At 45.2% G+C, this 20,220-nt stretch overlaps 1 protein-coding gene across 3 annotated transcripts in view; it reads left to right on the forward strand.

Moving 5' to 3' along the window:
* Positions 1-20,220, forward strand: part of prkag2a (protein kinase, AMP-activated, gamma 2 non-catalytic subunit a) — a 441,088-nt gene that overhangs the window by 197,707 nt on the left and 223,161 nt on the right. For all 3 annotated transcript variants that reach the window (XM_072576269.1, XM_072576268.1, XM_072576267.1), the window contains exon 3: positions 19,198-19,474. In XM_072576269.1, the coding sequence (XP_072432370.1) occupies positions 19,198-19,474 (277 nt within the window). The remainder of the gene's footprint in view (positions 1-19,197; positions 19,475-20,220) is intronic.

Below are 20,220 nucleotides of genomic sequence, written 5' to 3' on the forward strand. Positions count from 1 at the left end.
TGCCTTCTCGCCAATTTTGTATCCAATTGGCTAGCTCTCCCGGATCCCATGTGATCTAACCTTACTAACCGGTCTGCAATGCAGAACCTTGTCAAAGACTTTGCTTAAATCCATACAGACAACATGTACTGCTCTGTCTTCATCAATCTCCTTTGTCACTTCTTCAAAAATCTCAGTCAAGTTAGTGAGACAAGACTTCCCATGCACAAAGCCATGTTGACTATCTCTAATCAGTCCTTTTCACATGAATGTAAATTCTGTTCCTCAGAATCCCCTCCAATAACATACCCACCACTGATGTCAGGCTCAACTGTCAATAGTTCTCTCGCTTTTCCTTACAGCCTTTCTTAAATAATTGGACCACGTTAGCCAACCTCCAGTCTCCTGGCATATCGCCTGTGGCTGTCAATGATATAAATGTCTCAGCAAAGGGCCCAGCAATCACTTCCCGAACTACCCACAAAGTTCTAGGAAGCACCTGATCAGGTCCTGGGGATTTATCCACCTTTATATGTTTTAAGACCCCCAGCACTTCTTCCTCCGTAATATGAACTCTTTTCGAGGCATTGGTGTTTATTTCCCAAGTCCCATAGCTTCTGTGCACTTCTCCATAGTAAATACTGACACAAAATATTTGTCTAGTATCTCACCCATTCCTGTGCTTCCACACATAGGTGCCACATTGATCTTTAAGGGGCCCTATTCTCTCCCTAGTTACGCTTTTGCCCTTATAGTACTTACAGAATTTGGATTCTTCTCAACACCAATTGCCAAAGCTATCTCAGGTCCCCGTTTTGCCCTCCTGATTTCCCTCTTCGGTATACTCCTACTGCCCTGGAGAGATTCACTCAATCCCATCTGACTATACCTGATATATATCTCCTTTTTCTAGCGTAGAGCCTCTATCTCTCTCATCATCCAGCATTCCCTACACCTACCAGCCTCTCCCTTCACCCACCAGCCTCTCCCTTCACCCGAACAAGAATATACAATCTCTGAACTCTCCCAATTCCCAACCGTCTCTTTACCTATGCATAGCTCTCTCAATGAGCTTTTGTAAGTTCCAATCTAATACTGTCAAAATTGGTCTTTCTCCAGTTTAGAACTTTTAACTTCTTGATCAGTTCTATCCTTTTCCATACCTATTTTAAAAGTAATACAATAGTGATCACTTGCCCCAAAGTGCTCTCCCACTAACATCGCCATAACTTGCCCTGCCTTATTTCCAACAGAAGGTCAAGTCTTGCTCCTTCTTTAGTAGTGAATAAGAGAGTGTCCTTAACTCTATGGCAATCCCAGTCTTTGTTTAGAAAGTTGAAATCCCCTACTGTTACAGCCCTATTATTCTTATACAGCCCTAAGGATATCTGAGATCTCCTTTCATATTTGTTTCTCGATTTCCCAAAAATGTGATCATCCTTTTCTTATTTTCCAGTTCTACCCATATAATTTCACTGGACAATCTCCCAGGGATATCCTGCATAAATGCAGCCATAGTGTTAACTTTAACTAAAAAACGCCACTCCCCCTTCTCTCTTGCACTGTCCCCCCACTCCTCCCCACTGCCCCACCTTTCTATCTAGATCAACATTTCGGGCAAAAGCCCTTCATCAGGAATAAAGGCAGTGAGCCTGAAGCGTGGAGAGATAAGCGAGAGGAGGGTGGGGGTGGGGAGAAAGTAGCATAGAGTACAATGGGTGAGTGGGGGAGGGGATGAAGGTGATAGGTCAGGGAGGAGAGGGTGGAGTGGATAGGTGGAAAAGGAGATAGGCAGGTAGGACAAGTCTGGACAAGTTATGGGGACAGTGCTGAGCTAGAAGTTTGGAACTAGGGTGAGGTGGGGGAAGGGGAAATGAGGAAACTGTTGAAGTCCACATTGATGCCCTGGGGTTGAAGTGTTCCGAGGCGGAAGATGAGGCGTTCTTCTTCCAGGCGTCTGGTAGTGAGGGAGCGGCGGTGAAGGAGGCCCAGGACCTCCATGTCCTCGGCAGAGTGGGAAGGGAAGTTGAAATGTTGGGCCACGGGGCAGTTTGGTTGATTGGTGCGGGTGTCTCGGAGATGTTCCCTAAAGCGCTCTGCTAGGAGGCGCCCAGTCTCCCCAATGTAGAGGAGACCACATCGGGGGCAACGGATACAATAAATGATATTAGTGGATGTGCAGGTAAAACTTTGATGGATGTGGAAGATTACATTAGGGCCTTGGATAGAGGTGAGGGAGGAGGTGTGGGTGCAGGTTTTACAGTTCCTGTGGTGGCAGGGGAAAGTGCCAGGATGGGAGGGTGGGTTGTAGGGGGGCATGGACCTGACCAGGTAGTCACAGAGGGAACGGTCTTTGCGGAAGGCGGAAAGGGGTGGGGAGGGAAATATATCCCTGGTGGTGGGGTCTGTTTGGAGGTGGCGGAAATGTCGGTGGATGATTTGGTTTATGCGAAGGTTGGTATGGTGGAAGGTGAGCACCAGGGGCGTTCTGTCCTTGTTACGGTTGGAGGGGTGGGGTCTGAGGGTGGAGATGCGGGATGTAGACGAGATGCGTTGGAGGGCATCTTTAACCACGTGGGAAGGGAAATTGCGGTCTCTAAAGAAGGAGGCCATCTGGTGTGTTCTGTGGTGGAACTGGTCCTCCTGGGAGCAGATCCGGTGGAGGCGGAGGAATTGGGAATACGGGATGGCATTTTTGCAAGAGGTAGGGTGGGAAGAGGTATAATCCATGTAGCTGTAAGAGTCGGTGGGTTTGTAAAAAATATCAGTGTCAAGTTGGTTGTCATTAATGGAGATGGAGAGGTCCAGGAAGGGGAGGGAGGTGTCAGAGATGGTCCAGGTAAATTTAAGGTCGGGGTGGAATGTGTTGGTGAAGTTGATGAATTGCTCAACCTCCTCTTGGGAGCACGAGGTGGCGCCAATGCAGTAATCAATGTAGCGGAGGAAGAGGTAGGGAGTGGTGCCGGTGTAATTACGGAAGATCAACTACTCTACGTAGCCAACAAAGAGACAGGCATAGCTGGGGCCCATACGTGTGCCCATGGCTACCCCTTTGGTCTGGAGGAAGTGGGAGGATTCAAAGGAGAAATTGTTAAGGGTGAGGACCAGTTCGGCCAAACGAGAGTGTCGGTGGAAGGGTACTGTTGGGGACGTCTGGAGAGGGAAAAACGGAGGGCTTGGAGGCCCTGGTCATGGCAGATGGAGGTGTAGAGGGATTGGATATCCATGGTGAAGATGAGGCGTTGGAGGCCGGGGAAACGGAAGTCTTGGAGGAGGTGGAGGACGTGGGTGGTGTCTCGAACGTATGTGGGGAGTTCCTGGACTAGGAGGGATAGGACAGTGTCGAGGTAGGTAGAGATGAGTTCAGTTGGTCAGGAGCATGCTGAGACAATGGGTCGGCCAGGGTGGTCAGGCTTGTGGACCCGGGCAGTGGCAGGGTTCCCGGACTATGAGGTTGGAAGCTGTGGGTGGGAGATCTCCTGAGGTGATGAGGTTTTCTGTATGGTCTGGGAGATGATGGTTTGGTGATGGGGGGTGGGGTCATGGTCGAGGGGGCAGTAGGAAGAGGTGTCCTCAAGTTGGCATTTGGCTTCATTCTGTATGGTCTGGGAGATGATGGTTTGGATTCCACCCTCTCCTCCCTGACCTATCACCTTCATCCCCTCCCCCACTCACCCTATTGTACTCTATGCTACTTTCTCCCCACCCCCACCCTCCTCTAGTTTATCTCTCCATGCTTCAGGCTCACTGCCTTTATTCCTGATGAAGGGCTTTTGCCCGAAACGTCGATTTCGAAGCTCCTTGGATGCTGCCTGAACTGCTGTGCTCTTCCAGCACCACTAATCCAGAATCTGGTTTCCAGCATCTGCAGTCATTGTTTTTACCACCTTTCTATCCATCCTATAGCAGCTGTACCCTGGAACATTAAGCTGGCAGTCCTGTCCATCCCTGTGCCACATCACTGTAATTGCTGTGATATTTCCAATCATGCCCTAAGTTCATCTGCCTTCCCTGTCAAGCCTCTTGCATTGGAATAAATGCAATTTAGTTTCAGTCTTACCTCATTGTGTGCCAAGCTCTTGTCTGCCTTGACTATTTAACTTGTTCTACATATTTACTGTACCAGCCCCGACCTCAGCCTTTTCTCTTTTCTCACTATCGCTTTGGTTCTTCCAACACCCCCAACCCCCGAGTAGCATGAATGAATTGCCCCAAAGAATATTGGTCCCCTTCCCGTCCCTCTTACATGGGTCATTTATACTCCTGGGGAGATCCCGTTGGTCCAAAAATGTGAATCCCTGCTCCTTGCACCAGCCCTTCAGCCACGCATTCATCTGCTCTATCCTCCTATTCCTACTGTCACTAGGATGTGGCGTCAGTAGTAGTCCAGATATGACTACCCTTTAGGATCTACTTCTCCACCTCCTGCCCACTTCCCTATATTTTCTCTGCAGGACCTTATCCCCTTCTGTACCTATGTCGTTGGTACCAACAAGCACCACAACCTTGTGCTAGTCACTCTCCCTTTTCAGCATATTCTGCATCCTTTCTGAGACCTGCTCGACTCAGGGAGGCAACACACCATCCTGATGTCTCACTGTCCACTGCAGAGACGTCTCTCTCATCCCCTGACCGGAGAGTCCTCAATTACAATCAATCCCTTGGAACCTGACTACAGTAGAGCCAGTCTCGGTACCAGAAACCTAGCTGTCAGTGCTATACTCATTTGAGAGGCCATTCTGCCACCTCCAGTATCCAAAACAGCATTTCTGACTACCTCTCCTACCATTCCTAAGGTTAAACCATCGACCTGACTGTATCTGCAAATTTTCTACCTTCTGAAATTGCCATCCACCACATCCCTTTGCTCTTGTAGACTCCTGATTACCCCTAACTGCCACTCCAACCAATCCATGCGATCCGATAGGATTGACTTCCAAACACACTTGCTGCAGACGTAGTCTCTTCTTGTTTTCTCTCCATGGGTTTTCACATCTGACAGGAAAAGCACATCACCCGACTAAAAGCTATTTCTGCCCCTTTAGCAATCTTGAGTTTCATTTTAAGCCTTTCAATGGGTAATGCATTTGCAAATACTTGTCAGCCAGCAGGGAAAAAAAAATGTAACAGCAGTGTTGGAGCAATTCACTGGGCATCTAGTGGATGAAGGAGATGTCTCTGCCGCAAACTGTAGATCATCCAATTCTGTCAAATTAAGGATGCAGGTTTTCATGGAGTTAAAGTACTGTACTCATTGGTTACTGCAAAGGTAAATGGTGAAGAGATGATCAACCTGTCCACACCTTGGATGCACACTGACACTAGGAACTGACAATTGTAAAAGAAGTAGGAACAGGAGTAGACTTTTTAAAAGTTTGTTCAATGGATGTGGGCCTCACTTTCAGTTAAGATTTAGTCATATTATTGAGATTCTGGAGTCGCATGTAGGCCAGACCAGGTAAGGACAGTGGATTTCTTTTCCTAAAGAACATTAGGGAACCAGATGGGTTTTTACAACAGTTGATAGTGGTTACCAGATCAGCATTACACTAGCTTTTTATTCCAGACTTTTATTTAACTTACAAATCACTATCTGTCATGGTGGGATTCAAATCCGTGTCCTCAGAATATTAGCCAGGCATTTTGAGCTGTGTGTACCGAGACATTATCACATCCAATACTCCCTGGCCCCAGAGCCAATGAACTGCTGAGCAAGTTGGTAAAATGAGCCCTGTCACATCACCCATTTCTCGCATTGCCATTAGCTGTCATGAGTCTGCTTCATTCAGAAAGATGATTCGGTCCAGTCAGCATGGTTTGTGCGAGGAACATCATGTCTCATAAACTCGATTGAGATTTTTTGAGGAACTTACCAAAAAGATTGATGATGGCTGAGCAGTAGATGTTTTTTATTTGGATTTCAGTAAAGCCTTTGACAAGGTTCGACCAATTAGTAAAGTTAGGTCACATGGGATTCAGGGTGAGCTTGCCAATCGGATACATAATTGGCTTAACAGCAGGAGACTGTGGGGAAGTGAGGAAGGGTTGCTTTTCAGGCTGGAAGCCTGTGACCAGCAGTGTACCACAGGGATCGGTTCTGGGTCCTTTTTTTTGTCATTTATATAAATGATTTGGATGAGAATCTAGAAGGCATGGTTAGTGAGTTTGTCGACAACACCAGTGGTGTACCACAGGGATCGGGTCTGGGTCCTCTTTTGTTTATCAGTTATATAAATGATTTGGATGAGAGTATAGAAGGCATGGCCAGTAAGTTTGCGGAGGACACCAAAATTGGTGTCATAGAAGACAGTGAAGAAATTTTCAAAGATTATGAATGGATCTCGATCAAATGGGTCAATGGGCTGAAAAACAGCGGATGGAATTCAATCTGGATAAATGTGAGGTACTGTGTTTTGGTACAACACAGAAGGCTAGGGCTTATATAATTAAAGGTAGATCCTTGGGTAGTGTTTTAGAACAGAGAGACCTAGGGTTCAGGTACATAATTCTTTGAAGTTTATATCAGATAAAGGCAGGGTGGTTAAAAAGGCATTTAGCACGCTTGCCTTCACTGCTTAGACCTTTGAATATAGGAGTTGGGAAGGCATGTTGAGATTGTACAGAACATTGGTGAGGCCTCTCCTGGAATACTGTGTCCAGTGCTGGTCACCCAGTTACTGGAAGCTACTATTTAGCTGGTGAGGGTTCAAAAGAGATTTACCAGGGGGGTTGCCAGGTATGAAAGGTTTAAGTTGTAAAGAAAGGCTGGATAAGCTTGGACTTTTTTTCACTGGAGCGTAGGAAGTTGAGAGGTGATCTTCTTAAAGTTTATAAAATAATATGAGGTATAAATAGAGTTAAGGGTAGTTGTCTTTTCCCTAGAATGGGGAATTTCAAGACTTGCGGGCATGTTTTTAAGGTGAGAGGAGAGAGATTTAAAAAAGATGAGCAGCAAATTTTTTTACACAGGCTGGTTCACGTATGGAATGAACTTCCTGAGGAAGTGGTGGATGTGGGCACAATTACAACCTTTAGAAGACATTTGGACAGGTACATGAATAGAAAAGGTTTGGAGGGACATGGGCAAGGAGCAGGCAGGTGGGACTAGTTTAATTTGGGATTATGTTCAACATTGAGTAGTTGGACTGAAAGGTCTGTTTCCATGCTGAATGTCTCCATGTATAAGGTCTGTACCTTCCCATCACCCAAAGATACTTGTATGCATCATTCATAATTTGTTTGGCTAACATGACAAATGATGAAGCTCGTTCTTTAGCACTGATTTTTGACACTATAATTTCCCCTTCAAAGCCTAGTCTTTGTAAGCTCTGGATAAGTTAATAATAGTTGTCTTCAGGTTTTTGTACATGAGTATTTGAGTGCTTAATTAGAGTGGTTGGACTTACTGTCATTTCAAGAACGTTACACAATTTTTATCAGAATTTTAAAATGCTCATTCCTTGGCAAAGCTGTTTTTGGGTGACTCATTGTTTTCTGTCAAAGTGCTTAGATGCACAATTTTCTGTTGACTGGTTGGATATTAACTCAAACTAATTGTGAACACATTGTCTTCATCGTCATTTGTTTGGAACTGATAGCATAATGCAGTCAGTCAGTAGAATGTCCTTGTGTTGAAGAAAATCAGACTTTAGTTGTCGCCTGCACGAACCTGGCAGTGGAGAGATAAGCTAGAGGAGGGTGGGGGTGGGGAGAGAGTACCATAGAGTACAATGGGTGAGTGGGGGAGGAGATGACGGTGATAGGTCAAGGAGGAGAGGGTGGAGTGGATAGGTGGAAAAGAAGATAGGCAGGTCGGACAAGTCCTGACAAGTCAAGGAGACATTTACTGAGCTGGAAGTTTGAAACTAGGATGAGGTGGGGGAAGGGGAAATGAGGAAGCTGTTGAAGTCCACATTGATGCCCTGGGGTTGAAGTGTTCTGAGGCGGAAGATGAGGCGTTCTTCCTCCAGGCGTCTGGTGGTGAGGGAGCGGCGGTGAAGGAGGCCCAGGACCTCCATGTCCTCGGCAGAGTGGGAGGGGGAGTTGAAATGTTGGGCCACGGGGCGGTTTGGTTGATTGGTGCAGGTGTCTCGGAGATGTTCCCTAAAGCGCTCTGCTAGGAGGCGCCCAGTCTCCCCAATGTAGAGGAGACCACATCAGGAGCAACGGATACAATAAATGATATTGGTGGATGTGCAGGTGAATCTTTGATGGATGTGGAAGGGTCCTTTAGGGCCTTGGATAGAGGTGAGGGAGGAGGTGTGGGCACAGGTTTTACAGTTCCTGCGGTGGCAGGGGAAAGTGCCAGAATGGGAGGGTGGGTCGTAGGGGGGTGTGGACCTGACCAGGTAGTCACGGAGGGAACGGTCTTTGCGGAAGGCGGAAAGGGGTGGGGAGGGAAATATATCCCTGGTGGTGGGGTCTTTTTGGAGGTGGCGGAAATGTCGGTGGATGATTTGGTTGATGCGAAGGTTTGTAGGGTGGAAGGTGAGCACCAGGGGCGTTCTGTCCTTGTTACGGTTGGAGGGGTGGAGTCTGAGAGCGGAGGTGCGGGATGTGGACGAGATGCGTTGGAGGGCATCTTTAACCACGTGGGAAGGGAAATTGCTGTCTCTAAAGAAGGAGGCCATCTGGTGTGTCCTATGGTGGAACTGGTCCTCCTGGGAGCAGATACGGCGGAGGTGGAGAAATTGGGAATATGGGAAGGCATTTTTGCAAGAGATAGGGTGGGAAGAGGTGTAATCCAGGTAGCTATGGGAGTCGGTGGGTTTGTAAAAAATGTCAGTGTGTCAAGTCGGTCGTCACTAATGGAGATGGAGAGGTCCAGGAAGGGGAGCGAGGTGTCAGAGATAGTCCAGGTAAATTTAAGGTCATGGTCGATTTTGCTGCTCGTTGGATGCTGCCTGAACTGCTGTGCTCTTCCAGCACCACTAATCCAGTATTTGGTTTTCAGCATCTGCAGTCATTGTTTTTAGCCTGCATGAACCTGTTAGTCTCTATTCATTTTAGTTTCTCTTCTGGAATCTTCAGACTTGCAAGTCTTTGCTATAATTATGTTAGCGAGTATTCACTTTGAACATTCTGTTCGAAACTTTGTTTCAGTAGATTCTGTCAACTAAGTGAATATAATTATTTCCAATTTGTTGATATAACTGCAATTTTACCAAAACATTCAAAAGGCTTAGAGCTATCCGAGGCAACACAGGCTGCTCAGTTGGCACTTCATCAACCACCTTATATACTCATTCCCTCCACTGATGCATGCTGGAAGCAGTTACGTAAGATGTCAAACCAAAAGGACATAGGCATCATGCACATGGGATCACCACCAGTACCTGCAACACACACCATCCTCAAAAAAAACCATACACTTTCTTATTCAATCGTGGGATGTGGGCATCGTTGGCTGGGCCAGTATGTATTGCCCAGTTGTCCTTGAGAAGGTGGAACGCAACCTTCTTGAATCACTGCGGTCCACATGCCATAGGTCGCTCCACAATGCTGTTAGGGAGGGAATCAAGGATTTTGACCCAGCAATACTGAAGGAATGGAGATTTATTTCTAACAATGGTGAGTGGCTTGGAGGGAACGTGCAGATGGGGGTGTTCCCATATGTCTGTTATCTTTGTCCTTCTCGAAGATAATGGTTGTAGGTTTGGAAGGTGCTGTCAAAAAAGCTTTGGTGAATTTCTGCTGTGCTTCTTGTAGATGCTACACACTGCTGCTCCTGTCCATTAATACGAGAGGGAGTGAATGTGGATGTGGACCCATCAAGTGAGCTGCTTTGTCCTGGATGGTGTCGAGCTTCTTGAGTGTTATTGGGATTGCACTCATCCGGGCAAGCTGCTATCCATTTGCTGTGATTTCAGAAACTGGGGACATCTATCAATATGGCATTAAATCGCTACACTTGTAGAAGGCCCAGTGATGAACTACCTCCCTAATGAATGTTCCCAACATAAATTTAGTACTCGGTTTGGTCTGTGAGCTGTTTTTATTTCCAGTTCCCTTCTGACTTGCCTTTTTCATACTTTTGGAAGATCCTATGTAGGATCCTTCATCTCTTTGCTCTGTGGCCACCAAGACTTTTTGTTCTCAATTCCTTTTGTGTTGTGTGAATGTTTTGAGGGTCATTTCTTCAGTCTATCTTTACTAGTCCCTGCACATATGTATTCTGCATCTTCAGTTGTACATTTTGTAAATGTAGTCCCTTTATCCTTGGATAAGATTCATTTTTAAGATTCTGTATCCTCCTTTCAGTCAATTTGTTGAAGCTTTTGACTCATTGTATTGAAGTTGGCCCTTTTTAAAAATTGCATTACCCAAGTAATAGTTCATCCCAGATTAAGTGAAACTCCACTCTTCTATGGTCTCTGTCACCAGGATAATGTTGCTTCCATTTCCAGAGGTTATCTGGGTCACACATGGAGATAATTCCACAGTTTCCAGTCACCAATTTATCCTTTATTTACATGTGGAAAGTGCTTGACATTGATCCAGCTCCCTCAGAGCCAGCTCTGAGTGAGCAGAATCTCTGACGCTCCTGTTTACACCTGTCAGCCAGGCTCTCTGATTGGACCAGATTAACAACCCCAATCAGGAACTCATATTCTATGAGGTCCACCCGGCTGACTCTGTGACATTCACTGCCTCCCTGTCCCTCTGAGTCTGAGGACATAGGTCGGTTTCTTTCATAGCCCCTCCTGGGATTTTCAGCACTGAGTCAGGTTCCTCCCAGTCTGGCTCTGATATGGGTGGTATGTAACACACATCATCTCGCTTCTTGTGCCAGAGTGTCTCGGAAGAAATTCATTCTCTTCAGGCAGCACATTTGTGAGGTGACAACATCTGCCATGTCCATCTCTGATTCTGAGGTATCTTCAACACTTGATGGAGAGGGAGAACACATGGGTTCCGGAACAATCAGAAAGGCTGTTAAGGAGCCAGGCATGATTTCCTCCTGCACCATTTGCAAGTTTGGAGTTTCAGGCGGCCCATGTGCTTGTTCAAGACCATCACACCTACCTGAACTTTATGCATCACTGGACCAGACCTCACTTTGCCCGTGCCTCTTTCCCATGCAGTGCCATTTCCATGGTTCTTGCACCAAACTCCACCCCCTGAAGCAAGCTGTCTTGCTTTAGTGGACCCTTGTGTCCAACGTTAGCGTTCCTGAAAGCCATTTCACCCTCCCCACCCAGCTCCAGGAAGATCAGATTTATCCTGGTTTGGAGTCTTCTCTCCATTAGCAACTCTTCTGGAGCTATTCCTGTAGTTATATGAAGGCTGGTCCCACAATCAAATAGGAACAGGACAGCGAGTTTTGAGAAGACTTGTAGCTCAGATTGAGGTTCCGGATGTAGGTTTGCTCGCTGAGCTGGAAGGTTCATTTCCAGACGTTTCGTCACCCCACTAAGTAACATCTTCAGTGGGCCTCCAGGTGAAGCACTGTACATGATTCCTGCTTTCTATTTATATGTTTGGGTTTCTTTGGATTGGTGATGTTATTTCCTGAGGTGATGTCATTTCTCGTTCTTTTTCTCAGGGACTGATAGATGGGGTCCAACTCGATGTGTTTGTTGATAGAATTCTGAATGGAATGCCATGCTTCTAGGAATTCTCGTACGTGTCTCTGTTTGGCTTGTCCTAAGATGGATGTGTTGTCCCAGTCGAAATAGTATCCTTCTTATCTGTGTGTAAGGACACTAGTGAGAGAGGGTCATATCATTTTTGTGGCTAGTTGGTGTTCATGTATCCTGGTGACTAGTTTTCTGCCTGTTTGTCCAATGTAATGTTTGTTACAGTCCTTGCACGGTATTTTGTAAATGAGATTAGCCTTGCTTGTTGTGCAAAACTAGTATTCTTACTTAAGGAAGGACACGCACAAGAATTCCTAGAAGCATGGCATTCCAAATGGAAATCTATCAACAAACACATTGAGTTAGACCCCATTTACCACCCCCTGAGAAAAAGAACAGGAAATGACATCACCACCGGAAATGACATTACCAACCCAAAGAAACCCAAACATATAAATAGAAAGCAGGAATCATGTACAGTGCTTCACCTGGAAGCCCACTGAAGATTTTACCTAGTAGGGTGATGAAACGTCTGGAAATGAACCTTCCAGCTCAGCAAGCAAACCTACATCTGGAACAGGACAGTTTGGTATCTAATGAAGCGGTAGGCTGTTTCCTTAAGCCTGCCTTCAAGGTTTGGACTGTTCCTTTTGCCAGACCATTGAATGATGCTGTCCTTATATGAGAGATACCATTCAATTTAAGAAACACTTGAATATTCTCCTGGTAAACGATGGGTACATTTTGCTCCTGCCCCACTTGAATTTGAAGCTTTGACATGCTCATTCAGGATCGCCTCACTGACCCGAATTTTGTATGTCACAGGACCTGGCCTAGTGTTCCTCTGTTCAAGATATGTCCTGTGCAAGGCTAAGCAATTGCCTTCACTCAAATGGTGTTCCCCAAGCTCAGTCAGATTGGCAAGGGTGTTCCCCCTCCTTTGGAATACCCTGTAACTCATATGCTCCACTTGCCGCATTTTGAAATGACAGCGCTAGTTGGAGTACCTGTTTAAAGTCCAGTTTGGCTTCATTTAGCAGGCACTTTTGTATGGTTACATCATTAATCCCACCTACCAAATGGTCGTTCGGCATCTCCTTAAGGGTTAAATGAAAGTTGCATGCCTCTGCCAGTTGTCTTAACCTAATCATAACTGAATTTGGGGCGGCATGGTGGCTCAGTGGTCAGTGATCCTGCCTCACAGCGCCAGGGACCTGGGTTCAGTTCCAGCTTCGGGCGACTGTGTGGAGTTTGCACATTCTCCCTGTGTCTGCGTGGGTTTCCTCCAGGTGCTCCAGTTTCCTCCCACATTTCAAAGATATGTAGGTTATATGAATTGGCCATGCTAAATTGCCCATGATGTTCAGAGATGTGTAGGTTAGGTGCATTAGTTGGGGTAAATATGGAGTAGGGGAATGGGCATGGGTGGGATATTCTTCAGCGGGTCGGTGTGGATTTGTTGGGCCTAATGAACTGTTCCCACATTGTGGGGATGCAATGATGACTCTGTAGGGATTCTATGATAATCAAGTCCCAAAATTCCCCTGGTTCTCAAACTGCCAAGTAAAACTGATAGTGTCTCGGAATAAGAGGAGGCTTGGGGTCATAATATTCCTTAACTAAATCTGTTAACTCTTCAAATGTTTTAGTATCTGGGGCCTCAGGAAAACTTCAGCGCCTAATAACCGAAAATGTTGCATATCCAAAAGCTGTCAGGAGAATTACTCATTACTTTTCTTCTGCCCCAATGTCATTTGCCTGGAAAAACTAAGACATTGTTTTCACATCCTGGGCCCAGTCTTTGACGGCCAGATCAAATGAGTCAAGTTTCCTATTTCTCTGGCTTTTCCTTATAGCCTTCTTTAAGTAATGGCACCAAATTAGCCAACCTCCAGTCTTTCAGCACCTCAGCCCGTAGCTCTCAAAGATATAGATATCTCAGAAAGGAGTCCAGCAATCACTTCTCCCTAGCTTCACACAAAGATCTCGGGAATTTTTTTTAAAATTACTTACAGTGTGGAAACAGACCCTCTGAAGAGCAACCCACCCAGAGACATTCCCCTACATTTACCCCTTCACCTAACACTACGGGCAATTTAGCATGGTCAATTCACCTAACCTGCACATTTTTTGGACTGTGGGAGGAAACCAGAGCACCCGGAGGAAACCCACGCAGACACGGGGAGAATGTGCAAATTTCACACAGTCAGTTGCCTGAGGGGGAATTGAAACCGGGTCCCTCGTTACATTTTTGCTCTTAATATACTTACAGAATTTGGATTCTCCTTAAATCTATTTGCTAAAGCTATCTTATGTCTCCTTGTTGCTTCTTGATTTCCCTAATTCCTACTGCCTTTATACTGCCTTTATACTTCTCTAGGGATTCACTCGAGTCCAGCTGTCTATACCTGACATGTGCCTTCTCCCCCAGCCCTGTCAGACTTTTATACGTTTCAATGAAATCCTCCATTATTCTTCTAACATCCAATGAATACAAGCCCAGTTGACTCAATCTTCCCTCCAATGACAAACCTGCCATCCCAGGAATCAGTCTGGTGTGTTTTTATAAGGCAAGTATATCTTTAGATAGGGAGACCAAAACTGTATCCAGTACTCCAAGTGTGGAGAAGGATAACGATCGGGAATTTTCTGACAAAACCATGTGTATAGTATTGAGTAGCTTCTTGGACATCAACCGTTGTTCATAGTCCTGTGATTTTAGTTTTTGAATTAATTCTCCGGATGTGGGCATCTCTGGCCAGGCCAACATTTTACAGTCATCACTAAGTGCCCAGGGATGGTGTTGGTGAGCCATCTCCTTGAACCACTGAGTAGTGACTTCATTGAATTAAATGGCTTGTAAATTACACATGAGTCATATGTCTGCCACACTGAGTGAGGTGACAAGTTTTCATCTCTGGATTTTAGTGAACTGATTGGCATTTTTAATTCCATCCCACACCTTCATGGCCATTTTTAACTAGTGTTAACATTTTGTGGGTGGCACGGTGGCACAGTGGTTAGCACTGCTGCCTCACAGCGCCAGAGACCCGGGTTCAATTCCCGCCTCAGGCGACTGACTGTGTGGAGTTTGCACGTTCTCCCCGTGTCTGCGTGGGTTTCCTCCGGGTGCTCCGGTTTCCTCCCACACTCCAAAGATGTGCAGGTCAGGTGAATTGGCCATGCTAAATTGCCCGCAGTGTTAGGTAAGGGGTAGATGTAGATGTAGGGGTATGGATGGGTTACGCTTCGGCGGGGCGGTGTGGACTTGTTGGGCCGAAGGGCCTGTTTCCACACTGTAAGTAATCTAATCTAATCTAATCTAATTTTTGATTGTTAGATTTTTAAAGATATAAGTGCCAACTTTCTAATTGCACTGATGGAGTTTAAAACTGAAATTCCTTGTTTGACTAGTCTAACATAATCGAAAAGTGTGGTGTTGGAAAAGAACAGCAGGTCAGGCAGCATTTGAGGAGCAGAAGAGTTGATGTTTTGGGCATAAGCTCTCCTTCATTCCTCATGAAGGACTTATGCCCAAAACGCCAATACTCCTGATCCTCTGATGCTGCCTGACCTGCTATGCTTTTCCAGCACCACACTTTTCGACTCTGACTCTGCAACATCTGCAGTCCTCATGTTCTCTTAGTCTAGTAACGTAATCAATGCTATTTTAACCTGTTGTAAATTGAGAGTGATTCAAACCAGTCTTCTGGTGCATTGTAGGAGAATACTTGAGTCATGCTTTGATGTTTATCATTTTGGGGTGTTATTTGTTTCCCTTTTAAATCTTACTGTGGGTTCACTTCAAAGGAAAATCATACTGACTCTTCAGTGGAGTGCCAGGGGAATGCTGCACCATTGGAGGGTGCCATCTTTCAGATGAGACATTTTAATCAAAGCTACAGCTACCTGCTCAGATGAATGTAAAAGATCCTATGACACTACTTCAAAGAAAAAGCAAGGGTGTTCTTGTTGGTGTCTGGACAACTTCATGAAAACAGATTATCTAATCATGGTGACATTGTGGGCAGTGGGGCTTGTTGTGACTGACTAGGCCATTGAATTTACTGCAAGAGTGACTGCACTTCGAAACTACCTCACTGGCAATAAAAGTGGTTGTGAAAATCCTTACATAAGTCCCAAGTCTTTCTTCTGTTCTTTCACATGTTTTGAGTCAAAGCAGCAGTAACACATGCTTGTATTTTGAATAAATGCTTGGTATGGCAATTGCTCTGCCCAAAACCGCAAGAAATTACAGAGCATTGTGAATGCAGCCCAGTCCATCACACAAACCAATCTTATTCTACCTACACTTCCCGCTATCTTGGGAAAGCACAAACATAAAGGCCCCTCCCACTCTGATTATACTCTCTTCCACCCACTTCCATCAGGCATAAGATAAAAAGTTTGAAAACACAAACCAGCAGAGTTTAAAAACAGCTTCTTACCCGCAGTTAACAAATTTATGAATGGACCTCTTATATTAGAGTTGATCTTCTCTGCTCATTCTCTGTGGTTGTGACACTATATTTTGCACTCTCTTATATTATCTTGATGTAATTATGTAAGGTATGATTTCTCATGTTAGCGCACAACAATACTTTTCACTGTATCTCAGTGTATGTGACGATAATAATAAATCAAACTGAAAATCCAAATTCTGCATCTGCTGGAAATCTAAAACAAACACAGACAATGCTGAAGAAACTCGTTGGGTCTGGCAGCATGTATGGAGAGAAACAAAACTAACGTCAAATCTAGTGTGATTCTTCATCAGTGTTCTGATGTTGCCAGACCTTCTGATTTCACTAGGACTTGCCGTGTTTGTTGTTCATAGATTCATTTAATTGAAGTCAGAAATCACATGACACCAGATTGTAGTCCAACGGGGGATTTGTTTGAAATCGCAAGCTTTTGGAATATAACCCTTTCGTCAGGTGAAGTGAGAGGGAAGCGCACAGAACTTAGACTTTACAGGCAGAGACTTCAAGGGTAGGGAGATCAAAAGATCATATAAATGTCATGAGTGGAGTCAACGGATTCCTACAGTGTGGAAACATGCCATTTGGCCCAACAAGTCCACACTGACCTTCTGTAGAGAAACCCACCCAGACCCATTTCCCCACCCTATTACTCTACATTTACCCCTGACTATTGCACCTAATCCACACATCCCTGAACACTGTGGGCAATTTGGCATGGCCAGTTCACCTAACCTGCACATCTCTAGATTGTGGGAGGAAACCAGAGCACACAGAGCAAACCCACACAGACTCAGAGAGAATGTTCAAACTCCACACAGACAGGCACCCGAGGCTGGAATCAAACTCACACCCAGGCGTTGTGAGGCAGCAGTGCTAACCACTGAGCCACCTTACAGAGTCGAATAATGAGTCTCTGCAGGTGACTAAGGGTGTTAGGCGGTGTGAGTCAAGTGTCACTGAGCATCTGCAGCCTCCAACATCATATAAATCAGAGATAGGAATTGCAGCTGATTAGTCTGCTGTCTCCGCCGGTGACATTGATATTTGGAGAAAATTGTACCACAGCCTCCGATCAGTAATGTAGAGTGGACTGCAGTTCTGACCTCGGACCTGATTTGGAATTTATCAGATGTTTAGCCCACAAAGATTTCTTAGGAGGAGCACAATCTGAAATTTCACCACTGACAAAGTAAGACCAGAGGCATAGAAACAAAAGTAGGCCATTCAGTCCATCAACTCTGCTCCACCATTCACTGAGATCACCTACATTCTCAGCTCCACTTTTCTTCATTGTTCTTGGTTCCCCTGCTTATTTAAAATCCAATGATCTCAGTCTGAATGTACTTAACCCAGCCTCAACAGCCCTGATAAAGAGTTCAACATATTCACTGTCCTCTCAGGGAAGAAATTCCTCCTCCGCTTTGTCTTAAATGCGTGACCCTTTATTCTGAGATTATGCCCTCTGGTCCTAAGGCCTCCCACAATGGGAAATAACCATTCCACATCTACCCTGTCAAGTCCCCTAAGGATCTGGTGTGTATCAACAAGGTTGCCTCTTGTTCTCTTAAATTCCAAAGAGCACAGGCCCAAACCACTCAAACTCTCCTTTTAGGACAGTCCTCCCCTATTCAGAGTCGAGAGCTTGTTGCTGGGAAAGCACAGCAGGTCAGGCAGCATCCGAGAAGCAGGAGAATGACGTTTCAAGCATAAGCCCTTCATCAGGGCCTGATTCCGTTGAAGGGCTTATGCTCGAAACGTCGATTCTCCTGCTTTTTGAATGCTGCCTGACTGGCTGTGCTTTCCCAGCAACACACTCTCGATTCAGCTCCAGCATCTGCAGTCCTCACTTTCTCCTTTCGTATTCAGTATCGACCAAGTGAACCTTCTGTGCACTGCCTCCAATTCCAGTATACCTTTCCTGAGATAAAGGTCTGAAAACTGTTCACTGTATTCCAGCTGTGATCTGACCAATACCTGGGCAGCACGGTGGCTCAGTGGTTAGCACTGCTGCCTCACAGTGCCAGGAACCTGAGTTCAATTCCAGCCTTGGGCGTCTGTCTGTATGGAGTTTGTACATTCTCCCCATGCCTGCCTACGTTTCCACAGTCTAAAGATGTGCAGGTTTGGTGAATTGGCTGTAAATCGCCCATAGTGTTCAGGGATGTGTATATTAGGTGCATTGGTCAGGGGTAAATATAGGATAATAGTGTAGAAGAATGGATCTGGGTGGGTTACTCTTTGGAGAGTCAGAGTGAACTTGTTAGGCCAAAGGGCCTGTTTCCACACTGTAGGGATTCTAATAGATAACAAATATTCACAGCACAGGAAGAGGCCATTTGGCCTACTTAGGTCCATTGTGGAGTTTATGTTCCCAAAAGCGTCTTGCCACCCTCTACCATCTAACTGCACCAACATATCCTTTTATACCCATCTCCTTCATGTGCTTCTCTTACTTACCCTTAAATGCATCAGTGCTATTTGCCTCAACTACTGGTAAGGGGTGAGTTCCACATTCAAATCTCTCACTGGCTAAAGAGGTTTCACCCGATTTCCCTCCTGGAAACCTTTGTGATTTTTGTTTTGGTTTTTGTGAAAACGTGGGCTCCTTACGTTAACTTTAAAACACATGGTTCCAAACCAGATCAGCTGAGGATTAAAGGTTTTCATGTGCAAAAGTCACTGACTTACTTCCAGTACTGGAAGGGGAAATTGTTCAGGGCCCAAGAGGAAGGAGGAGGGTAATGGAATTAATTTGATAGCTCGTTCAAAGAACTGGCAATGATACAATAGACTGACTGGCCTCCTTCAGTGCTACAAGCTGCAGAAAGCCCTTGACCTTTTCTAAGATTGTGAGGCCATTATGAATTCACATTTTATTCTGCCACAGCATAATTGTTGCAATTACCTTATCTATATGGATTATTCTTTTTTGGAGAATTCTTGCAATTTATGCGAAATCTCTGGAGACTCGATGAGCTGTAATCTGTGTATGGGATGTTTTAGGGATATGTTGCTGCATCTTGTTGCTTTTTTGTGAATTCTTTGTCCTTCAAGAGTGAATGGTTAAAGTAAAAATGTATCAAAACACTTCTTATTTGATGGGTTTTGGTGTGACCGTTTCTGCTATGAGGCCTGATTTGTGTTCCCACCTACAGGGTGAAGACAGCTCCCATTCCAGCAGTAGCCCTTCCAAAGGATTCTTCTCCCGGAATTTTTACAACCGACCCTCCAGCCCGGTCTCTGCTCCAGTGAGAGTGAAGCAGAGCCCTGGTTCTCCAAAAACAGTATTCCCTTTTCCCCAAGACTCTTCGCCAAGGTCTCCTCGGCGAATGAGCTTCAGTGGGATCTTCCGCTCCACCTCGAAGGATTCCTCTGGCAGTTCCACTTCTACCTCGCCTGTTTCCATGAAGTTTTTCTCCAGATCAAGAAAAGGTAAGAGAATTATTAACACTAGAGGTGTGGTGCATGTTAAAAGGTTATGATTTTTGTCTCCATAGTGCTCTCTCGATCTCCCTATGTCTATCTCTCTCTCTATCTCTCTGTGTTTTCTCTTTCTCTGTGTCTCTCATATCTCACTTACTCTTGCTCTCTCTGTCTTGTTTTTTCTCTCTATCTCTCTCCCTTGTGTCTCTTTCTGTTGTGTCTCACTCGTTTGTGCTGTCTCGTTTCCCCTCTCTAACACATGTTGGAGTATTGGAAGCAGTACAATGAAGGTTTGCATGACTATATTCCTGGGACAAGGTGGTTGTCTTGTGATAAAAGGCTGAGTAGATTGGATCCCTCAACTCTGGAATGTGCAAGAAGGAGAGAAGATAATCTCATTGTAAAACCCAGTATTCTGTAAGGATAAATACTGAGAGAATCAGAGCAAAATAATGCAGATACTGGAGATCTAAAATAAAGACAGAAGGAGCTGTAAAATCTCAGCAGGTCTGGCCAGGATCTGTAGGGAGAGAATTAGAGTTAACATTCTGAGTCCCATATGAGTCTTCCTTGGATCTGGCATAGGTCCTGAGAGCTTTTCTGCTGAATGGGGAATTTAAAACACAGGAGCTCAGTCTCAGGTTAGCAGATGAACATTTAGAACTGAGATGAGGATAAATTATTTCACACAAAAGGTTTGGGAATCTTTGGATTTCTCCACCCCACAGGATGGTGGATGCTCCATCATTGAATAT

Source organism: Chiloscyllium punctatum, chromosome 8, assembly GCF_047496795.1.
Source record: "Chiloscyllium punctatum isolate Juve2018m chromosome 8, sChiPun1.3, whole genome shotgun sequence".
Lineage (NCBI taxonomy): Eukaryota > Metazoa > Chordata > Chondrichthyes > Orectolobiformes > Hemiscylliidae > Chiloscyllium > Chiloscyllium punctatum.